The 24,783-nt window shown below is 37.5% G+C and overlaps 1 protein-coding gene across 1 annotated transcript in view; it reads left to right on the top strand.

Annotated features, from left to right (window-relative positions):
• LOC128992304 (probable ATP-dependent RNA helicase DDX31) overlaps positions 1–24,783 on the top strand; it is a 79,088-nt gene that overhangs the window by 20,400 nt on the left and 33,905 nt on the right. The window contains exon 7 of the mRNA XM_054415803.1: positions 297–488. Within this exon, the coding sequence (XP_054271778.1) occupies positions 297–488 (192 nt within the window). The remainder of the gene's footprint in view (positions 1–296; positions 489–24,783) is intronic.

Here is a 24,783-nt window from a genome sequence, read left to right as displayed (position 1 = left end):
ATTGTTTGTCAGGTATCCACTGTTGGAGGAAACCGTTTATGTGAACAACCTTGTGCAACTCGCCAAGTAGTGTTATCTACCTGAAGAGGAGTTGATCATTCATGGAGTACGATAGTACATGGAATTGCATGCATCAGATTTATGGGCAAGGACGACCTCTGTCATCAGCTGATTTGGGTGCTCAAAAACCCAATTTTGGAAGGAACATATGGGGGCTTCCATCTGTCCCTATCAGATAAGATAAGAAGGTTCACTGCTGAAGCAAGTTATTCACTATCTCCAACGTGTTGCTGCAGGTGTGCAAACAGAGGAAGATGCTGGTGTTCATGGCTACCCAGGACATGGTAGACTTTCACACGGAGCTGTTGACCACAGTCCTACCTCAGACTGCGGAGTTCCTACGGCTACATGGTAACATGACACAGCACGATCGTACCAAAGTGTTCCAGTCATTCAAGGCAGCAAAGTCTGGTGTACTACTGTGTACTGTGAGTATTGATTGTTTATTGTTGATTAACTATTTCACATTTACTAGATCTTTAAAATACAAATTTATTTTTTTTTTATATGACTAACTTAACAGAGGTGAATTAAATAGCTGGAAGTGTGTATAGTGCTTACCTCCTAATCGGTATATTTCTGGTTCAATCTTAAAAAAAGTCAATACCTTTGTAATGGTTTGAAATTTAGCCTAGCTGTCTTTGATCATTTGAGTTTTACTTGATCCGGGCTAAAGAAATAGCTAGATGGCCTCAGTTTTCAACACAGCTATACTAATTATGAGGTTACACAATATCATGTCCCTGTCTGTGATATGATAATATTTAACCTTAAAATATACACATTATTAGTTTTGTACAAGTGAAAAAATACAGCATGGCAAACTGAAACTTAGTTTAATAACTCCTCTTAGTATTGAGTTAACTCTTTTTTAACAACTGAACAAAACAATAAATTCACCATCAATAAACTTTGTGAGTAGCCTATTCAAATATGAATACAGTATCTATTTAATTACTGAAGAAGATGTAATAAAAAATTTAAATTGCACTTCTTATTGAAAAGAAAAAAAGTTAAAATTAAAAATCACCAAATCTCAAATGCTCATTTTTTAGTGATGGTCAAAACCAGAAAAAATGTATTTAGAATCTTCTAAACGCTAAACTTTTTACTTAGCTGGATACAAAGGTCAAGGCTACAAAAATTCTGGTAATAATTAAATGTTAAGTATTCAATCAAAACTGTGAATCCTGACCCTGACATAATAAAAATAACATAAAATAAATATGTGACTGATGAATTTAAACCCCAAAACCAGGTAATTTATTTATTATAAATTAAAACTATACATTAAAATAAGTCAAACTCCTGATGCCTACATAAACATGAATACTAGATTAATTAGAACACTAGTGTACATGTTGCTCGAATTCGAGGAATTGCAAAGTATTACAGGAATTATTTCAAAACGAATAACAGTCATATTTACAATGTGTTTAAAAGACTCAACTCAATAAGATTACCGGTGTGTACTGTAACTCAGACCATGTTTATCTTCGTTATTGATAAACCTAAAGCATTCCGGCCGGTTTTCTCCTTCTTAAAATGCCTCGCTGTACAGGCAACACAGGTCATGATAGAGAACTAATTGAGAACGAAAAGTCGTTTTGGGGTAGTGTTAAAGGGCGCATTTGTAACCTAATAGTTGAGTTTGTCCAGGGTCAGGTGCTGACTGTGATGAGTTAAGCCTATTACGCTCCACACTGTTCTGTTTCTGTAGCTGCGGTCGTTATCACGATTACGCCTCCTGTTTATGTTTCGTTGTCGTCGCATCGGAGGCATAAAAAAACAACAAATAAACAAATTATAGCTACACAAAACAATGATAAATACACAAATTTAAGATACAACCATACTAACACAATAATAATAATAATAATATACAAGAATTTCTTGACCCAGAGTTTAATTCAAAACCTTCTGGGACTTGAAGGGCTTTTGGATGTTTAGAATATTTTACTGCTTTCTTAATTTAGTTCACGATTGTTGTTTGTTTTGTTGAGAATCTCTATTGTAATAGTATAAATAGTCTTCTCTTTATGGTAAAAAATTGTAGAAATAAGTTAGAAAACAGTTTAAGTTACAATAAAGAATCACTTTTCGACACTGTTCAATGTACTGTAAATATGTACTAAAAGAATAAAGATTGTTTGAAATGAAATGAAATGAACACGATCCGTCTTGGGGGTTATGTTTACACAAACTCAAATAGTAAATAAATGTACTCAATGCATTTCATTGAATTGAAAAATAAATAACAGCAATTAAATTATACAGCTGATCAAAATGTAAACAATTATGTTCTTCACAAGGATAACATGGGAACTTTCAAAGCCACTGGGGCAGAGCCCAAGGGATTTTTTCAAAAATGTAAGGCCAGTTTGCAAATCTACGCGACATGCTCTTTCCAATGAGACGCCAATGGATAAAATCGGTTAAGAAATGGCGGAGGAGTTCAACCGACAAATTTTCATGTAGCGTATTAATTATATAGATTTAATTGTAAATATTTCTTGGTGTTTAGTAAATATCGTTATAAAACTGAAGTACAGTAAACTCCCTCTTATCCGGACTCCTCGGGTCCGAGGCTAGTCTAGGTAACGGGTTTTCCGGTTAAACCGACGACCCCAAAAACTCGTTAAAACGGACTGTTTACTGTGATATTCGACTTAAATTTAGGAGAGCATTGTATTTAGAAACGTGATCACCGGTCTCAAATCTTTCCCACGAGAACAGTCATTTCAGTACTGCCCACTTCCTGCCAATCTAGTTCAGTTAAACCAAAGTGCTGATAAAAAATGTCCGGTTAAAGAGATGTCATTTCCGCCGAGTGTAGTCCCGTTAAACCGATGTCCGGTTAAAAGGTGTTCGGATAAGAGGGAGTGACGCGAAATTTGGATTGAGGATTGAGTTTTGTCTTGTCCAATAAGTGGTTTTAATTGTGGAAGCGTGTATATAAATTTAGAGTAAAGTTTAGTAGTTTAGTTTCAAGATTCTTTGGTAATTACTAAATATAAGTTAGGAATGTGATTAGTTCTATGGATTGAATTTAGTTTAAGTTACAAGAAAAAAGAACACTTATTTCATCCAGTTTAGTTTTTTATCCCAAAAGGTATTAGTTTATTTACAATCACCAACAAAATATCATCTGTGTTATAAAGCATATGAAAATAAAAACATTTCTTATGTACAGTCTTATGGCTTAGCCACACTCCCACGGAACACAAAAGTTGAACTAATCTTCTTCACTAATTTACTTCCAGGGGGTAAAGTAAGCTTAAAGGTCGTACCACCTTCTTCTTATTTTTCAACATTACAGTTGCACTTCTTACTTCTTTGTCACGGCTGATGTGAAGTTCTACAATCGTTCCCATCTTCCATCTCCCACGAGGTAGGTCTTCAGAGATTAATACGATGTCACCAATCTGTGGAATAAGTTTTGAAGTACCTTTCTTTTGTTTTATTTCATGGTTTCGTTTTTCTCGCAGGCAGATTAAATACTCTGTTTGCCAATGTCTCCAAAAATAATCTAATATTGAGTTACCTTTGTTCCAAACTTCCAAAAGCCTTTTCATGGTTGAACTCTTCTTTTGAAAGGTAGTATCAAGTCTTTTATCTTCAACTGTCCGTCTTAAAACTCCATTTTTCCCGTGGAAATTCAAAAAGTGTCCTGGAGTAATTATATCATCTGCTACACATGATTCACTGGAGGATGTGTAGTCAAGTGGTCTGGAGTTTATAATTGCCTCAGACTCAACGAGAACAGTTTCCAATTGTGTGTAGTTCAATTTTTGTAGTCCAATAGCTTTTTTCAGACACCTTTTGACTAGAGCAATTAGTCTTTCGTAAAATCCCCCCCCTCCAGGGAGCAAACTCAGTGATGAAATTGAATTTACAACCATGAAGACTCACATAAGTTAAGACGCTTTCATCTTCAAAGTTCTTCTGCCATAATTTTTCCAACAACGAAGCAGTGAGTCTAAAGTGGGGAGCATTGTCAAGGTATATTTCTCTTGGATTACCTCGCCTGCTAATAAACCGTTTCTAAGCAAGTAAAAACTCATTTGTAGTAAGATCGTTTACAAGTTCCAAATGAATTGCTCTCACTGTTAAACACGTAAATATACAGCCGTATACTTTCCGTGTTTCTTCAGACCTTTCATAGCATCTAACATATAAAGGCCCAAAGTAATCAAGCCCTGTATAAGTGAATGGGATTTGTTCCGTAACACGTTCAGCTGGCAGAGGTGGCATCGTTGGTAGTTTGTATGGTCCTCCTTCCCACTTAATGCAAGTTAAACATCTTTTTATAGTTTTGAAAACTTGAGATCTTCCATTTATTACCCAGTATTCCTTTCTCATTTCTGTTAAGGTGTGTTGAACCCCTGCATGAAATAATCCATTATGATAGTCTTTGATGATTAGAATTGTGAACTCATCGTTTTTTGGCAACAGTTTTGGGTACTTCAAGTCTTGTGGAAGATCAGCGTTTGAAATTCTTCCAGAGCATCGTAGGAGTCCATCATTGTCTAGAAATAATGTCAAACGTTTTTGTAGCGAATCATTCTTTTTGGCTTCAATATTCTTCAGAGTTTGACAAAAATTCTTTTTCTGGGTGTACTTTTCCCAGACAATGCGGGCTGATGTAAGTTCTGTAGAAGTTATACATGAAGATTTCGGCGTATCTTTATGCTTTTGACAGAGTAAGATGAATCTTTTACAGTATGATGTGACTTGCAATAATTTCTGTAAGTTGGAAAATCTGGACAGTTCTATTCCGAATGGGGTTTCCCCGATCTGGTTTATGGAGGCATCACTTAGAACAACAACTTCTTCAGTAATTACATTCTCTTCAGTTGGTTCTGGAGGGTTACATTTCCACTCTGGCCATTTATTTTCAGGCAATTTAAACCATTGTGGACCTGTCCACCATTTTTCACAAAGCCGTAATTCATCAACAGTCATGCCTCGGGTCGCAACATCTGAAGGGTTGTCTTCAGAAGGAACATAACGAAAGATAACATCTGAAGAAATAGGTTCTTCTTTAACTATTTTTGTTACTTTTATGATAAAATTATTCAAGAAACTGATAGAAAATAGAATTTAATAAGCATGACAAAAACATAAGTGTATGAATTATATAAACCAGGAATGAACTGTTAGGTAACCATAGCAACTCATTTAAACAAAACCAAAGTTATACTTTCAGCTGGTTTTCAACAGTATTGAAGCACTCACCACAGTACCCCCCTGCTAATGATTTAATTTAAGTAAATCATGATACTTGAAATCGTACAGGAAAGCGTACATGTCTTCCAGATTTTGTCTTAATCGCAGGTTTTAATCCATGCTCATCAGGATCATCCATGCTTGATTTGTTGCTTTCTGTCCTATTTGGTGCATATCCATCGTTCTTGTATTCGGACCAAAAGTATGCCGGTTTGAGTCGATCCATGGATACCGTGACATTACAGCCTTTAATCACCACAACGGCAGTCTTGGTGGTTCTGCTGATAATAGGGTAAGGGCCAGAGTATGGGGGTTCGAGAGCTCCCTTGGGGATGTCAGTCCGCACAAAGACATGTGTGCATGTAGCGAGGTCCTTAAAAACGAATGGCGTCTTCGCACCATGTCTAGTTCCACTGACTGGACGCAGGTTGTTGAAGTGCTGACGTAAGCTCTTTACGAAGTTTTGTGGATCCAATTGATGTCCATCTTGGCTGGGCGTCATAAACTCTCCAGGAAGTCGTAGAGGTTGACCGTAAACGAGTTCTGCAGAGGAAGCTTGCATATCTTCGCGCCACGCAGCTCTGATCCCCATCAGTATCACTGGCAATACTTCGGTCCAACGATCTGTTGTGTGACACCTTATGGCTGCCTTGAGTTGTCGATGAAGGCGTTCAACGAGTCCATTGGCAGCAGGGTGATAGGCAGTCGTTCGCAGACGTGTTGATCCAGTTAACTGTGTTAGCTGCTGGAAAAGAGAGGATTCAAATTGTCGACCTTGATCTGTGGTTATGCGCAGTGGCGTTCCAAACCTTGAAATCCAGTTGGTGAATAATGCACGAGCTACAGTTTCAGCTTCTATGTTCTCAAGTGGAACTGCTTCAGGCCAACGTGTAAATCTGTCAACACAAGTCAAACAATACCTGTAACCTTCCGAAACAGGTAATGGGCCAACTAGATCAATATGGATGTGTTCGAATCTAGAAGATGGTGGAACAAACGTACCAACTGGGGTTGAACTGTGACGTGTTATCTTTGACTTCTGGCAGGAGAGGCAGGAGCGAGCCATAGAACGACAGTCCGATTTCATTGAAGGCCAAACAAAACGTTGGCTAATCAGTTTTGTGGATGCCTTTATCCCGGGATGAGACAGGTTGTGCAAGCTGTAAAAAACATTTTTTCGAAATTGTTTTGTGACAAAAGGACGGGGGTTTGAAGTAGATACATCACAATAAAGTGAGATTTCCGTTCCTGGTAGCAGCACTTGCTTGAGCTTTAGGTTGGATTCTGTTTCTAAATAGTGTTGTAGTTCTTCATCCTGAGCTTGAGACTCTGCCAAAGCCTGGAAGTTTAAGGAGGCAGTGGCTTCTTCTATCCTAGAGAAGGTATCTGCAACTGCGTTTTCTTGTCCAGAAACGTGGCGAATGTCAGTTGAGAACTGTCCAATATATTCCAAGTGACGGAACTGTCTTGGAGAACACTTATCAGGTTTTTGACGGAAAGCAAAGGTCAGAGGCTTGTGATCTGTAAAAATTATGAATTGTCTTCCTTCTAGCATATGTTTGAAATACTTAATGGCAAGATAAATTGCTGTTAGTTCTCTGTCATAAGTACTGTATTTCTGTTGAGTTAGACTTAACTTTTTGGAAAAGAAAGATAGTGGTTGCCAGTTTTGTCCTACCTTTTGTTGCAATACACTTCCTACAGCATAGTCTGATGAATCGCAGAAGATTGCAAGTGAGGCATTCGGTGCAGGGTGAGACAACATAACGGCTTCACTGAGGCTTTTTTTACAAGTTTCAAAAGCTTGTTCACTTTCTGTAGTCCAATTAATAGGCATATTACCTTTTAGATTGGCTTTCAGAAGGTCATTTAGTGTGCTCTGCTGGGACGCTGAATGGGGTAGGAATCTACGATAAAAGTTTAGCATACCAGTGAATCTTCTTAATTCCTTTGCAGTCTTTGGTTTGGGGTAACAGTCAAGAGCTTTCACTTTTTCAGGTAAGGGTTTTATCCCTTCTCCGGAAACTTGATATCCGAGAAAACTAACCATGGGAACTCCTAGGTTGCACTTACTTGGGTTGACAAAGACTCCGAAAGAGGATAGGCGGTCAAACAATTGTCGTAAGTGAATGAGGTGTTGTTCTTCGGATTCTGAAGCTACGAGAATGTCATCAATGTAAGCGTAACAGAAGTCTAGGCCACTGAGTACACCATCAATGAAACGTTGAAAGGTTTGGGCAGCATTGCAAAGTCCAAAAGACATGAAAGGAAATTCGAAAAGACCAAAAGGTGTTGTTATAGCAGTCTTATGAACGTCATCAGGAGCTACAGGGATCTGATGGTAAGCACGAACAAGATCTATAGTAGAGAAAACTTTTTTACCATGCAAATTTAGAGAAAAGTCCTGAATGTGAGGAATAGGGTAGCGATCAGGAATGGTTCTGGCATTTAGGGCTCTGTAGTCTCCACATGGTCTCCATTCGTCTCCTTTTTTGGGAACCATATGAAGAGGGGATGACCAGCTGCTAGAAGAAGGTCTAGCTATACCTAACTGGACCATAACCTCAAATTCTTTTTTGGCTAACTTTAACTTGTCCGGGGCTAGACGACGGGGTTTGCTAACGACTGGTGGTCCTGGGGTTGTCTGGATATGGTGTTCTGTTTGGTGTTTGACAGGGACAGAAGGTTTACCTGCCGGTCGAATAAGGGACGCATATGATTGGAGGAGCTGCATGTAGACATTTGGTTGGTTTGCATTTATTGCTTTAATACCACTTACCAAATTGGAGCATGTTGCGCGACCAGTGGAAACGAGAGAGGTTACCTGATCAATCAAACACTGACGTCGAACATCCACTAATAAATCATAATGATGAAGAAAGTCAACTCCAATGATCGGTTTGGCAACATCAGCTATGATAAAACGCCACACAAATGCTCGGCGTAGGTCTAGGTCCAAAGATAAGGTATGCAACCCGTAAGTGGCAATTTCGGTGTTGTTTGCTGCGTATAGTGTATAGTCAGATTTTAGTATTTTACCTGAAAGCATTTTTCGTGGATAGACGCAAACATCTGCTCCAGTGTCAATGAGGAACTGTTGTTTTGTTACCTTGTCTGTGACGAAGAGGCGGCGAGATGTCTGTAGATCGGAGGAGTCGCTGGCCGCCATTAGAGACTCCCGAGATCGTTTCCCGAGTTGTTGGCTTGGAAACTGCAAGGCCTGGTGCACTTAGTAGCTGCATTACCGAATCGCTTGTGGTACCAGCAAACATCGTCTCTTGTCGTGCTCTTGGAGCGTGATCTTGATCGCCGAACCGGACTTGAACTCCATGTTGGACGACGACTTTGATTACTCCGCAGATCTTCTTTGATAGTTGAAATGTCGTGCTGAAGAGTGCTTACGATTTCGCCCATTTTAGATGTCATCAGGATCGTCAGTCGCTCCATCATTACTTCCATAGAGTTGGGACTGTTAGTAGGGACAGCTGCTTCTGTAACTTGATGACGCGGGCTAATTTCAAGCACGGCGTCAGCCAACTCGGCTAGTGCATCAAGCTCAGACGACTTTTGTGTTGCTAAAATGGCTTGAGTTGATGAAGGCAGACGACTCAACCACAGAGTTTTCAGCACAGTGTCAGGTACAACGGTACCAGCCAAAGCACGAAGATGTCTGAGGAACTGCGAGGGCTTTCGATCTCCCATTTCTTCATGTTCCAGGAGACGTCTGGTCTTCTGTTCCTGTGAAGAGCTTAGGCGTTGTATCAATTCTGTTTTCAGTTTTTCGTATTTTCCATCGGTTGGTGGTCTTGTGAGGATGTCTCTCACTTCAGCAGCGTATTTAGCATCAAGGTTTCCACAAACATAAAAGAATTTTGTTTCATCAAATGTGATCCGAGCCAAGGAGAATTGGGTCTCGACCTGCGCAAACCACAGCTCAGGATCTGCTGGCCAAAATTGTGGAATCTTCACAGTAATTCGTTCTAGGGAGTTACCTTCTTGAGTAGTAGACATTGTATTGCAATTTTGCTAAATTTTGGTAAAAAATGATCACGTCGGGGTCACCACTGAAGAAATAGGTTCTTCTTTAACTATTTTTGTTACTTTTATGATAAAATTATTCAAGAAACTGATAGAAAATAGAATTTAATAAGCATGACAAAAACATAAGTGTATGAATTATATAAACCAGGAATGAACTGTTAGGTAACCATAGCAACTCATTTAAACAAAACCAAAGTTATACTTTCAGCTGGTTTTCAACAGTATTGAAGCACTCACCACAACATCTTTATTCAGTTTAATCTCAGAAATTCTTCTCTCTATGAACTTAGGTAATATCTTTGTTGTATTTAACCAGTGAAGGACACACTGAGAATCAGTCCAAAGAACTTTCTTCGATACAGGTAGTTTTAGGTTGTTCACCACGAAATTTAATGACCTTGTTCCAATCAAAACTCCAAGTAACTCTAGTCGAGGCATAGTTAGTTTCTTCTTTTTAGGTGGAGCTACATGAGTTTTAGAAAACACGAGTTTAGATTTGACAATCCCTTCTTTAACTACGCGAACATAAATCGCAGTTGAATAACAAGAACTAGAAGCGTCAGAAAACAATGTACTTCAATATCAGTGAGTATTAAACCAATGTATCTTGGGATATTCAGTTTAGAAATTTCCATTAAATCCTTCCGTATGTTGTCCCATTCAATACACAGATTTTCGGGTAGCTGTTCGTCCCAATCAAAGTTTTCTTCCCATAGTTTCTGAATAAAGAGTTTTGCCTTTAATACAGATGGATTACAAACACCAGTAGGGTCAAATACAGAAGAAACAAGTTTCAAAACAAATCGCTTAGTACATTTAGCGGTTTCCACGTGTATTGGTTTGATTGATAAATTGTCGTGGACAGTATCCCATCGCAATCCTAGTACATTTACATTACTTAAATCTTCTTTGGTCAGTTTACATGGTGGGATCATATCCATGAGAGGTTTGGAATTAGAACACCAACCTTGAAGGTTCATATTAGCTTGTGAGAACAATTGATTGGCTGAGTTGAACAGGTTGTATGCTTCATGCTCATCTTTAACACCAGTGACTACATTATCAACGTAAAATGAGTTTATTAGTTTTTCACACTCAGCTGTTAAATTACTTCTAGACAAATGGTACTTTATAGTGGCGCTTAACAAAAAAGGACTTGATATTACACCGAAGGGAACTCTACAAAACCTGAATTCCTCAATGTTACTTTGTTCGACTGGTAACGAAGTATCTTTTACCCATAGGAATCTCGTGACATTTCTATCAGGTTCGTGCAGTTGTAGTTGGAGAAATGCCTTTTCAATATCGGCTATTAGAGCAACTGCATTCAGTTGAAACCTTAATAGTAAACCACATAGATCCTCGAGTATCACTGGACCACGATAAAGACAATCATTTAAACTGTTAGCCGTTCTCTTTGACTTAGCAGAGGCGTCATACACTATTCTTAGCTTAGTAGTGGTTTTTGATTCGTTAATAACAGGGTGGTGGGGAATGTAGTGTGTGACTGTTGAGTTATCAGTTATCGGAACCTTTTCAATTATACCAGAGGATACTTGATCATTAATAATGTTGTCATACCGTTCAAGTAAATTAGATTTGTCTTCAAAACGATGCATTAGTGACTTAAGAGGCGGTCGGACAGAGATTCTCGGCTGCCGGACCTGGCCATCACTTTAACATGGAGCGCATATAATAATTCCTCGTTTTCTGGTCTATCCGTGTTCCAAAAATTATTTCCCACACTCAAAACATTGTAAATGTATGTAGGATTAAGACTGTACAATATAAAATCATAATGTTTAATTATAAGCCGGATATAAAATAAATCATTTCTTACATTTCCCATAAGGAATTGCAATACTTTCTGCTAAAATATAAAATTACTGGAACTATAAACAATTCTGGTTCAAACGCCATATTGAAGAGCATATATTCATTAGTGTATTAGTATTAGTGTATTAGTGTATTGGTGTATTAGTGTATATTCATTAGTGTATTAGTGTGACAGATATTTATTTTTCGATGGTTAACATTAAGTTTTGTATTTTTTTGTAAAAGCTTGCAAAAAATCCTTGCTTGCCGACTGAGTACTAGTTCGACGATGTCCCGGCCGATGGCAGCACCGTCGATTGTGGACTACAGAGCACGTTTTCAAACCGCGCCAAATACAATTCATTTAAACTGGCCACAGATCTGTTTAAATAAATAAATAACGTTATGTCGTTACATCCCTGATGTATTATAATGCCAAGGAAATGATGATATTTAATTCACAGGAATCTAAGAATCTAATATTTTCGGACTGTGTATTTACCGTATGTATTAAAGTATTACTGTCATCAGAGATAAAAGTAGTTCTACAACACCCGGTTTGATACAAACTATTCATCAATATAAAACAAGTTCCGTTAGAATAAACATCTCTTTTGGTCATACTTAGTACGTTAATTACGGACTTAGCTGTGTAAAGATAGCTGCTGCAATACACGGTTTGATACAAAATATTTCCCAAAATGAAAACAAGGTCCAGTGGAACAAAAGCATTTTCTGACATACGTGGTATATACGATCAAGGTCTTCCAGGAACCAAATCCACCCTCCGGACCAGCACTGCGTCGTAGCCAAGCCGGCTTCTGACTCATGGATTATCTTGGAATTGCGATGTCCCGTTTTAGGTCTATAATATTCGAGCTAAGATAAAACCCCAAGTGCCCATCCGAAATCCTATTTATATATTAGAGGCACAGGATAAGGCAAAATCTAGAAAAAACACCCAAAGCCAGATTGCAACTTCAAATGGCGTTGAAACGTAAAAATACGACACATAGGACCTACTGTTTTTTTATTTTTATATTTAAATCGTTCCATATATCTATATAAATAAAATACAGTTTTGTCTGTAGGCCTACATTTCTTAGAATCATGCAGTTTCTGGTTACATTATGTTTGAAATGAAATGAAATGAAATGAAATGAATGAAATGAAAATGATTTATTTAGTCAGGCAAAGTTAGGGCCACATGGCCCTCTCTTACACTTAACCTGTTTATACAAATCTAAACATACAAATAAAACAAAACAATGTACAATACAAATAAAATACTATAATCTATTTACAATATTTAATGTAAAAAGAAACAATACACTTTTAAAACATACCACCTTACATAAACACCCACACACACACACACCTACACACACACACGCACACACACAACACACACTCGCAAGAACTAGCACACACACACGCACACCTGTCAGTGATCAACCAAGCGCACGCCTAGGATATACCAACCATGGCCATACGTCCAGAAAACAGATTTTTTAGTGCTGTCACAAACCGGGGACGGCTATCAAGGGTTTTTATGGCTAGAGGGAGATCATTCCAAAGGCGACAAGCAGAAACAACAAACGCTCTGTCATAAACTGCCGTTCTATGATGAGGCATACGCAAAGTTACTGAAGCAGAACGTGAGTTTCTTACACTTTCTTCAGCTACAAATTTGAAGTCGTTTAAAAAATATTTTGGAAACTTTGTTTTTAATATTGAATAGGTTATCATAAGAATTTTTATTGATCTTAGGTCACATAGTTTTAGTAATTTAGAATCAACATAAAAAGGAGTGATGCGCTCATTACGTCTCAGATCATAAACAAATCTTAAACAGTAGTTCTGAGTGCGTTGGAGAGCATCAGCGAGATTTACAGTCATGTCATTGATCACAGAGTTACAGTAAGTGAAGTGAGGGAAGACAAGTGATTTTACTAGGTGTAACTTTATGTGTAAAGGTAAAAAATTCTGTAACTTCTTCAGTGAGTGGATTGATGCAAACACCTTTTTACGTATGTCTACTACTGCATCTCCCCAGGTAAGCGTCGAGTTTATAGTAAGTCCTAGATTTTTCACTTTGTCATAGTAAAGTAAAGCTGTCCCATTTATAGTTACTGAGTTCACTGTGTCAAAGTCAATTGAGTTTCGTAAACGTGAATGACAAATTATTATTGGTCTTGTTTTTGTATGGTTTAGTCTAAGTCCATGTTTTTCAGTCCATGTAATGATTTTCTCGATGTCTTCGTTGATTTTTAGAACACTGTCATTGATATATTTTGCTGAGAAATGCGTATAAATCTGTAAGTCGTCGGCATACATATGGTATTTACAGTGTGTGAGGACTGAGCTCAGGTCATTTATGTATAGTACAAACAGTAGAGGGCCAAGGATTGACCCCTGAGGCACACCACAAGTAACTGTCTCCCAGTCAGATCGTACGTCATCAACCTCAACACATTGCCGCCTGCCTGACAGATAAGATCCCAGCCAGTCCAATACACCATTTGAAAACCCTATGGCCCTTAACTTTTCCAGAAGAAGATTATGATTTACGCAGTCGAAAGCTTTCGAAAAATCAAATAGTGTTAGAATTGTACCCTGCCGACGTTCCATTGCTTGTCTAATGTCGTCCGTCACACGTAATAGTGCTGTTTCTGTGCTGTGAGCCGTTCGAAAACCAGACTGAAAGCTGCAAAGTATGTTGTTGTCAGTCAGAAATTCCGTCATTTGGCAGTGCACAATTCTTTCAATGCCTTTTGATAATGCGGGCAATATACTGATCGGCCTGAAATCCTGGCAAGATGCCGGGGCTGGGATCTTATTTAATGGACGAATAAGGGCAGACTTCCAAGAAATAGGGAAAACGCTTTGCCTTAGTGATGTGTTGAAAATGCATGTGACAGTTGGGAGTATAGCAAAGAGAATGTCTTTTATAAAACGAATTGGAATGCCATCCGATCCGACTGCGTTGCTACGAATCCGACGAATTGCGCTAAGAACATCTGACTGCACTACAGGTCTGAAAGTAAACTTAGGATGTCCTAGGTCCTGATCAGGGAGGTTTCTGATTTCGTTTATGTAATTTACAACATGTTGTTGGTCGAGATTTTGACCATATGAAGAGAAGAAAGCGTTTAATTCATTGAGAGGGACATTCACTCTCTGTGGTTCAGACTGCTTCCCAAGCCCAAGACTTTTTACATTGCGCCATAAAACCCTAGAGGATTGATTTTTATTTTCAAAAAGCATACGGATGTGTCTTAATTTTGAATTTCTCAAAAGCTGTTTCACTCTATTTCGAAGATAACGATATTGTTCCATTTCTGTTTGGTTTTGAGAACGTTTAGCTTTCCTAAAAATACAATCACGTCTAGCCATTAATCTGCGGATTTCTGGGGTTATCCATGGTGCCGGACGTGTTTTAGTCAAACGTTTAGTTACTGTTGGAGCATGTTTGTCAAAAAGATTAATAATTTTAGTGTTTAACTCATTCACCATTTCATCAATAGTCCAGTGCAATTAGGTTATGACCCGGACAAAATTGATAACAGGCTGAAAATTGGTGGAAATGTTCAAAACAATGTCCTGAGTGGCCCACACAAAGTCCCAAGAAATCCCAGTTGGGGAACGGCCGCCATTTTGAAAAAACTGCCGCCATCTTGGAAATTTAGATTTCTTGCTGTATCTTTTGAAGTAATTGTCCGAAAGACCTTATTTATGTCTCAAATTAAACGTTTTGGGCTCATGTAAGAGGGTAATATATAGTTTAAAAGTTTATTATGTTCTAAGCATATATTTTAATTATATTAAGCTAAAAAATATCTATAATAACGATATAGATACGGTTATGCCCCCCTTTTATACGAATTGTGGATATTTATAGGCATGCAAGGTGGATGCGATGCTCCCTGGTGTGGATTAACGTCCGCACAAGTGAGTACTATGACTATCCGCAGTACTATCCTGATAATTAGACCAATTCGTTAATTACAAGGAAAAATGTGGTTCGGATTCCACTATAAACTGTAGGTCCCTTAGTTGCCATTAGCTGTATGGGCTATTAATTAACATTTGTGTCTAAGGAACATGTCGTCCTTAGTCACTAACGAGACTACAAGATCGCGCCACTCATCCTTCACTCATATTTTGTTAAAATACGCACATAGTGGCGTCCTCATCTAAAATAATTGATATAAATATACAAAATATATACAAAATAAGCTTTTTCTCTTTTCTTGTAATGGACTTGTTTAAGCCATTAACCCTATTGAAATTTGTTGCACCCCACAATGCTTAGTCTTTGGAATTGGTTAAATATAAATATAATATCCATTTAACTATGATGAACCTTTAAAGAGGAGACAACTAATACAGCTCATGCAATTATTGCTGCAGCTCGACCACGATCTTTCATATCGCCCCTGCTGCTCGGCCTTCACAGATGGTATGGCTCGTACTTACTGTCAGACATTCTATCGTAGCTCGGAGTTTGCTCGACATACAAGAAGGTCAATTATGAGACTTCGATAGCTGATAATGTCTCACCTTCAATAGATGAACGTTCATTATGTTTTCGACAACGCGGATTACAACGTTTAAAACACTTGATGGACATGGTTCTCTTCACGCCATGGGTGACTTTGAGTGCATAACACCAGCCAAAATGTGTCAAGTGCTCCTGTACCACGATCTACAATCCCAAAACAAAATGTGTCCTTCTATCTCATGGCTTTCAGTCAGTGACACCTTACTAACGTCCGCCTAAGCCTGGGACATCTTTAGTAGTATTGGGAGATGTCAGTACAGCCCTTTCCTTTCATGGATACAGTACAACTACCCTTATGGTCTTAAATGCACCACGATGCATGGATACTGCACTGGACACGGATGTGCCAACCGCGATAGTTACAACGAAGATTACATCACCGACAATAACATTAAACAGCGAGTAGTTACATTATAAGTTTATATGCAATATTAAAATATAATGGTAATCAATTATAGCAACTATATCTAGATGATTCTATTTTAAGACCGGAACAAACGAAATTATTAATTGCTTTTTCATAATTTATTTTGTACTTCATTGTTAAATTGATGCTTTCCTAGTCAAAATTATAATTTCCTGTTACCGATGTTGCTCTGCTCCTGCCATAGATTTAAGTTAGTTAAGTTTTCTGTTAAATGCATGTTGTTACCACTTAGGCTTCTTGAATCCACATTGTAAATTGGTGATCTTGCCGTTGGAATACATAAATAACAAATTACAGCATTTAGGTGAATAAAAAGTCAATACCCCCCTTCTCTAATACTTTCTAAGTGAATATACAGAGATGTCCTTTTTGGTGGTCGTCCAATCTTAGCAGGGAGTTTCATTTTATGAATTTGAAATTTTTAAATGTTCCCCAAAAAGGGGGGATTTTGGGGGCAACTCAAAAATTTTAAACGTAAACCCCCTTCAAATGACATCTCATTTTAATGAGTTTACAATAACTTTATGAATGGTGAAAACCAGAGTTTGATATTTCATCTTTAAAAAAAATGGTAGCCCGTCAAACGTTATGGAAAATCAATGGTAATATTGGTTCGTAATTGTAAATTGGCTACCATTTTGGACAGAGGAGAATACTCAAAGATTTTAAAATCATAAAATGAAACTTCCTGCTAAGGTTGCATCACCACCAAAAGGATTACTCTATAATATTTACTTAGGAACAAATTAAAGGGGGGGGGGAATTACTTTTTATTAATGTAACACTATAATCGTCATTAAACTTTTGACGGGCTACCATTTTGGATAGAGAAGATATAGGGAACTCTGGTTTTCACCATTCTTTAAGTTTTTGCAAACACTTCAAGATGAGGTGTCACTTGAATAGGATTTACTTTAAAATTTTTGAGTTGCCCTTAAAATTCCCTCTTTTTGGGGGACACTCAAAAATTGTAAAATCATCAAATGAAACTTCCTACTAAGATTGCAACACCACCAAAAGGATATTTCTGTATACTTACTTAGAAAAATATTTGGGGGGGGGGGGTCTTGACTTTTTATTCACCCCTTATTTAACCAATTCCAAAGACTAAACATAGTGAATTGCATGCAATGCCAAAAGGGTTAATGGCTTTAACAAGTCCATTAAGAGCGAAAGAAAAAAAGCTTCATTTTGTAAATATTTTGTAAATTTATATCATTTTATGGATATATTTTTAGGTTAATATAAATAATATTTATGTTTAGAACGTATTAAACTCTTTAATTATATACTACACTCATACATGAGTTCAAAACGCTTAATTTGAGACTGAAATAATGCCTTTCGGACTATTACTTCAAAAGATACAGCAAACAAATCTAAATTTCCAAGATGGCGGCAGTTTTTTCAAGATGGCGGCCGTTCCCCAACTGGGATTTCTTGGGACTTTGTGTGGGCCACTCAGGACATTGTTCTGAACGTTTCCACCAATTTTCAGCCTGTTATCAATTTTGTCCGGGTCAAGGTCATTTTTTGTCTAATTGCACTGGACTACAACTGATGGTAAGTTTTCTATTAAGTGCCATTGTGTTTCATAAATGTCTGCCATAAAGTCAACTACATTCATGTTCTTAAAATCTCTGTATTTTAGAAATTTAGTCTTGGGTTTAGGAGCCTTAACTGAAAACACACAAAATATGAGATCGTGCTTGGATACTGCTGGAACTGGAAGTTGCCCATGATGTATAATGTCTGCAGCATCCGACACCACTATCAAGTCGAGGAGAGTGTCAGACTCGGCAGCATGATGTGTAGGGTCGAGTGGAAGTATATCTAAGTTGCAAGAGTTAAACAATGTAGTCAGTTGTCTGTATTCATAGTTTTGATTTGTCGAGAGTAGGTCAGTATTGAAATCCCCCATGATCAAGGCATGACTGTATCTAAACAAAGAGTTTAATAGTGCATTTTCAAAATCCAAAAAATTTCCTACTCTAGGTGGGCGGTAACACACACACAATAACAGGTCGTCAGCCCCAGCTAGACCAATTTCTATAATAAGGAATTCTGGTTTTGCCGAGTACTCAGAAATTGAAGAGTTAATAACTTTAAAATTGATTCCCTCCCTGATATAAACTGCAACGCCTCCACCCTGTTTGCCGGTTCTATCATTGCGCTGCAGAATATAGCCAGGGAGGTTCACCTCATGAGATGAAATACTCGGCTTCAACCAAGATTCCGAAACAGCTATCAAATCAAAATCCCTGTATTTGAATATCTCCCTAACCTCATCAATATGGGAGCGCAGTGACTGGGCGTTGATGTGTGCCGCCTTTAGTTTCTTGGGGTAAGGAGATAAGGAGCGAGAGAGATAGTCGGCAGTTGATAGTTGGTGCTGGGAGGGGGGTGAGAGGGGAGTGATAAGCCGGCCGGTGTGACGAGCACCAAGACATGGACTAGCTATCCTGGGTCTACGGGTCGCAGCGCCACGGCAGGCACATCACAGGCACACACAAACATCGTGATCACTGACACATACACACACACATGCAACCACTCACTCAACTCAATACATGAAGTAAACTGCATGAATCTCCTAGCAAAATTTGTATTTTATTTTATTTTTATTATTACCTACTATTATGTTTCATAGCCAAAGGAAGTCGAAGCGAGTCTTATCTCAATTTCTGTCTGTCTGTCCATTCTTTCATTCTGTCAGTGACGCCAAAATGTCATTTTACGCGGTCTACTCCTAGAAAACTAGAATAACGATCAAGGTTCAAATCATTTTTCTGTATTTACTGGATTAGTGAGTTTCTTTGGCTATAAAAACATGGCCCCACTTCCTTGAAAACAAAATAAAGAACCATCAAAACCCCAATTTTGTTCCATTTTTGTCAAATTTTCTTCCAATGTTTACTATTAAACTTTTATGAAATAACGACCAGCCATTTGGATTAGTTCTCACTTCTAGCTGTCACATATGATATGTTTACATTATCTACTGTTTACAAATACCACAACCATTTCTGATCAAGTTTTGTAAGCACATCCAAACCAAGTGGGATTAAAAACGTTGTTGCCTTACTTAGCCGGTTTAATTAATCGCAAGTGCAACGATTGTTCTTGAGTTTTGATAACCGGGAAAAGGCCGTGAATCAGTGTTGTATAGTGCTCAGTGCTGGGAATATACCGATCATCGTTTAGAGATTACGTAATCTTTCAAATAAGAACCCTTTGTTTGGATAAGGGGTTTTCTTCAAACTGTCATTAATATGTTAACATTAAAAGCTGCTTACAAATAATGCTATTAATGGGAAATAACTTTGATTTTCGAAAAAAAAAATCCAAAACCAAAGGGGATTAATAACTTCGATACTGTTTGAATAGGCGAAACATGTTGTGAGTTTCTACTTACTACAATTGAACTGTTGACGTAAAGGTACGTACCTCATATTAGTCTAATTAATCAGTTCAGGGGCTACATCATGAATTTTAATTTTACTTCGATACTGATACCAAGATACCATATCAAGTGAAAGATTTTTTTGGCAAACCATAATGAATTTTTAAAGCTTTACGTTGTCAACGTATCAATGTTTTGTGGACTGTGTATTTATTTACTTATTTATATATTTGCCGACGGATTTACACCAATTTTACAGTTTGATAAGGATTAGGCCTAAATACGATTATCATAAAACTTGATGACACCATAAAAACTTTTAAATAAATAACGAGCTGGTGGCCCGTCCTACGTACGGGAATCGAGTTGTCAACTAAAACGGAATAATTCAGAACATCTAGTTTACACGCATAGACACAAATTCTGACAGTTTTAATGGGGAAGATCACCTTATAAACAAATGTAACGTGACCACCTATTTATTCCATTCGAATATAGACCTAAAATATGGCATTTTAAATCCGATAATTTTACCATAAAACAGCATTTGTGTCAATTTGAAAAATCTTGAAGTGAGATTGGATGCCACCTCCAATTTCATACTGTACTACTTATGTACTTACCGTACCTTATCTTACCTCCGTGACCACTGAAACTTTTATGAGGATTCTCTTCTATCACCTGCCTCTTCAAAATTTAGATCCCAGTCTGCGAATGTATTTCATAGCTTGATATTTCCCGTCTATCGTGTGGTACTCCTTGGAATATACTTTTTAAAAGTTTATGCACAGCCTGTCCATCCAAGCTTTACCTACTTCCGGAAAGCATCCCTATATTTGGGTGTTTCTCTTAGCTCTCTGTTCTTTTTTATTTGACCTCCGGGCCGTTACCTTGAACTGGTCTTTATATTTTCTCTGCACTTTATTATCTACCCAGCATTACAGGGCCGGATTTAGCATTTTTGCGCCCCTAGGCCCAAAACAATTTTCCGCCCCCTAGTCTGGTCCCAGTCAGGTTCCCAGTCAGGTTCTTTCAAACCTTTATTAAAAACTATATCACGACTATAGGCTTAAGTTAATTGCTTGAGTATCACTCTTCGTCGGAATCGTTGCATTGCAAGTTTTTTTTTAAGAATTGACTTGTTTAGCATTAACAAAATGCCGTCTTAAACACTTTTAACAAATTTATGCCTTTACTAAATGCTCACGTTTGTGGCCGTGGCCGCCGTGGGACTGAACTGAAACAAAACAACTCAACTCACCGAGCATTCATGCAAAAAAAAACATGGCCATTGATTCCAATTCAGGGTCAAAAACATGAACTCCATACAGTACGTGATACCATAGATTAAACATACTCCTTTAGTAGATTTGTCATCGTTTTGGATTAGCCTAGCTGAAAACAATTCTTTTTATTTAAGGAGTATGTTTTATCTATATTTAAACCTAGTTTATAAAAAAAACAACAATCTAATCATTAAAAATTGGTCGTCTCCTGTTTATATTAAAATAAATTAAAACCCACATCATAGAACTAAACCAAAAATAATAGAAACAAAATTACGTGATAACTAACATCAAGTGTCACCAACATAAACTAGACATTGACAAATTTTGAATTAACAATGTCATAAGAAGTCGACTTGAGTGAGTTACATTTAACCTATGGTTGTACTGCATCTAGGCTTTGACTATTCAATGATCTAGGTTATATTTCCAAAGCAAAACAGAGCAATATTCCGGCCAACAATACCGATTCTTAGGTCTGAGGAGAAAATTACAGCATTAATGGTGCTTTGAAGGGTATTGCATTTTTCTAAAATCTAATGCAAACTGAAATTAATATTTTTTTGTAAATTTTAAAGGTAAATTCATTGTTGATTTGATATTCATCACACCGTATTATATATTTTTATTAGTTAATAACTTTTGTTTTGTGAAGTGAGGGTGGTAACAATGTCTACCACGCATGCCCCCCTAATCACTCTGATCAGATAGTACCGAGCCCGAGCCAGCATAGTGGCAGTGCAGTGGCAATACGATGCGTACCGCTAGGGCAGGGCGCTCGTCAACGTCAACATCCCTACAGCCTACTCCCGTATAACCGGTGTTCGCTACCAATTTTGTAACGAAATTGATGCGTAGTTCCGAAAAATAGTTTAAAATTCCTAACAATTATTTCTTCTTATGAACCTCAGAATCATAACGCTTAAACAGGCAGTTTTTTTTTATCAACTAAGACTATTTATTTTCATTTTTAGATATAAAAAAATCCTCTCGGTCGTGCGCCCTCTGGGACCTTGCGCCCATAGGCCCGGGCCTACCGGGCCTATTGGGAAATCCGGCCCTGAGCATTAAGGTTTTTCGGTTCTTTGGACAGTGCCCAAGTTTCTGAATCATCAGCACTACGGGGATAGTTGGTATGGTATGAGTCGACTTTGGTTTCTGCTGCACCCTGCAGTTTATTTGACAGTTTTATAGAGACCTACTACACCGATTGACGCTTTCATTACTAACCAAAATTTTAGTAGGCCGACATACTCACATTCAAACGTACAGAAAAAGAAGTATCAACACGTAAACCACTTATACCTTAAACAATTAAGCGATAAACTGCTGAAAAAATATTTCCCAAATATGAGTTGAAGTTTGCAATTCATAAACTAAATACTTACACAGATTGCATTTACGACAAAACTTGATTAAACGCAAGTGTTTGAGATGTTTAGTTCAAAATAACACATTTCCTGATAACGCAGGTCCTTCACGGTAGGGGAAAACGACCTAAATTTTAAAGTGAAATAGTATGTAGGCAAACACCAACGAACAATATTTTTGTAAACAAACAACCCGTAACATAAACATTTCAATGACAGTTATAAACCAGCTGTTAGTTAAACCAGCATTGAAAATACTTTAAATTGCTAGCGTCGGCTGCTAGACTTTTTAAAAATTAAAACTTAATTTCTAAAATACTGAAACCCTAAATTAAAATTATGGCTTCGACATTCCCTAGTTATCAAAATTATCTTTCTTTCAACACAAAAATCATGAAAATCCGTCAAGTGGTTGATTCAGAATCGTGAAATAAAAAAACACTGTTTCGTTTTAATATTATAGATAGATTTTGCTTGTAATTTGCTTTGGTTAACGCGTAGCAAATCCCCTAATTCAATTCTGTATTTCTGTGAGTATGTCTGTTGATAACGCATTAATGTGCTTAATTCTCAGTGTTTCGTGGAAAAGACAAGAGCACCTTTGTTAATGAAAATTTCAACCTGAATAAAGTGTGCAGTAGTGAGGTTGATGTAGTATTTTAACTATTTTAAACCAGTGTGAAAGGTAATTTCAATTACAGGCCTACGTTAGGGCTATGCCTGATAGATCTAAAAGAAATTCCTTCTATCATTAGATATAAAATATGGACTAAGACGATCGGGTGAGTGATATTATATTGCGAAGCATTCGTATATTCAGTCTTTTGTAAACATGTTCAAACATTTAGTATGTTATATTCCTTTATATTTTGAACAAAATGGTACAAATCCCATTTCTGTAAAAAATACGGTTCAAAAGTTATTGTAAATTATGTTATTTTCCCATAAAAACCCCATAAAATAACGAAAAAATCGGATTTTTCCAAAATTGGCTCAAACATTTTGTAAAAAATTTAGTATTTTAAAGTCCTTTAAATTCTGAACAAAATTGTACAAATCCCATTTCCGTATATTTACTCTCACCGCTTACACATGATAAAGGTTGTTCGAAACCTTGGTTGGTTTGGTTGTTGGTTGTTGGTTGTTGACAAACTTATGGGAGAAAGTATGTGTCAGAATGCTGATACCGTTTATTTAAGCTCTTTATAAAGGCCTGGAGAGAAATTGGGAAATTTTGTGTTTAGAGGGTCAAAAATTAGAAAAAAACAATTTTTACCCCATAAAACCCCGTTCCCATGGTCCGATCATGCTGGCTCGCGAACTCATTCAAGTTTATCCCGCCTCCCGCCTTACACCTTCAAACAAAATTTCATCAAAATCGGACAAAAATTACTCAAGTTATCGTGTTCATGGACACACATATATATAAAAATTTGAACAAATGGTTCTCATTACAGGGAAATTGGCTAAAATGTATGGGATAGGCCAAGTAGTTACATTATTGAGCCCAGTAGCACTAGTATATTATTTATAATTGAATACATTATCATGTATTTTTATATTAAAATACATGTGTATACATCGAAATGTCTTACTGAAAGTGCTATTTGTATCTCTAAAACATTTTTTGTGTGGAAAATTAGCATATTGTGCGGTGACGAACTGAGACCTGCTGAGACGCAAAGGGTGGGTGAGCGAAGGTAGCAAACCAGTGAAAGTGAAACGTGTGGTGGGACAATAGACAAGGGCTAGGACACAGGCTGAGGGTAGTCGAGTTGATGCTTTCAAGTTTCTAGGTAATACAGGGTTGTCAACAATCTCAGATCCCGTTATGCGACAGCCACGAAACTGGTGGCCAAGGGTGGTACTATTACAAAAGTCTGTTTTGGGAGGACTGTGTTGTTGCTCGTGACGCCTGCAAAATATGGGATACGGGGCTCTATCCGACCGCCTCTTAAGCCTTCCCAGTGATAGACCATAGTTACTTGGTAGATCAGGAGGGTACTCCTTCCAGGGCCAATTGACCGAATACCTACCATTTTCCATTTTGACCGTTTCATTAAATGCACTTAAAGCTATGTCATCGTCATTCTGATAGGGACAGTCATGTATTCCTAAACTCTCTAGGCTCCATAAGTCCTTTATATTAAAATGCTTTACTGTCTGTGAGTCAGACGGTTCAAAGTACTTTTTAAATTCAAAAAGATTAGTGGGCTGAATTGCAGTAAGAAAGGAGGATGAATATACGTTGTCCATTTTTTCATGGCAGTTTTCTCTACCACTTACAATCCAACCAACTTTGGAACCAATCAGGTAAAGGCCAGACTTTAGCTCTATCCTTTCAAATGTCATGAGATCTAAGTAATAATCATTGCCGATTAAAAGATCGACTTCAGAATCTTCATTCTGATTTTTGGCAAAGCTCAATGAGGGGTAGAGTTTATTGATTTTACTAACATCAATTGTAGTGCAAGCATGAAGTTTTCCGGTAATTTTTGGTATGACATTACAGTTAATTTTAAGAAAGTTACCATCAAGTAGCTTAATACCGGCAGTAACAGTTTGTGTTTCAATGGTCTTAGCTTCTG

The sequence above is a fragment of the Macrosteles quadrilineatus genome, unplaced genomic scaffold (assembly GCF_028750875.1).
Source record: "Macrosteles quadrilineatus isolate MER2022 unplaced genomic scaffold, UCM_ALF_1.0 Scaffold_4__1_contigs__length_99947679, whole genome shotgun sequence".
In the NCBI taxonomy this organism is placed as follows: domain Eukaryota; kingdom Metazoa; phylum Arthropoda; class Insecta; order Hemiptera; family Cicadellidae; genus Macrosteles; species Macrosteles quadrilineatus.
The sequence above is the reverse complement of the archived record's forward strand: the minus strand, read 5'-3'. Positions and strand labels throughout refer to the sequence as shown.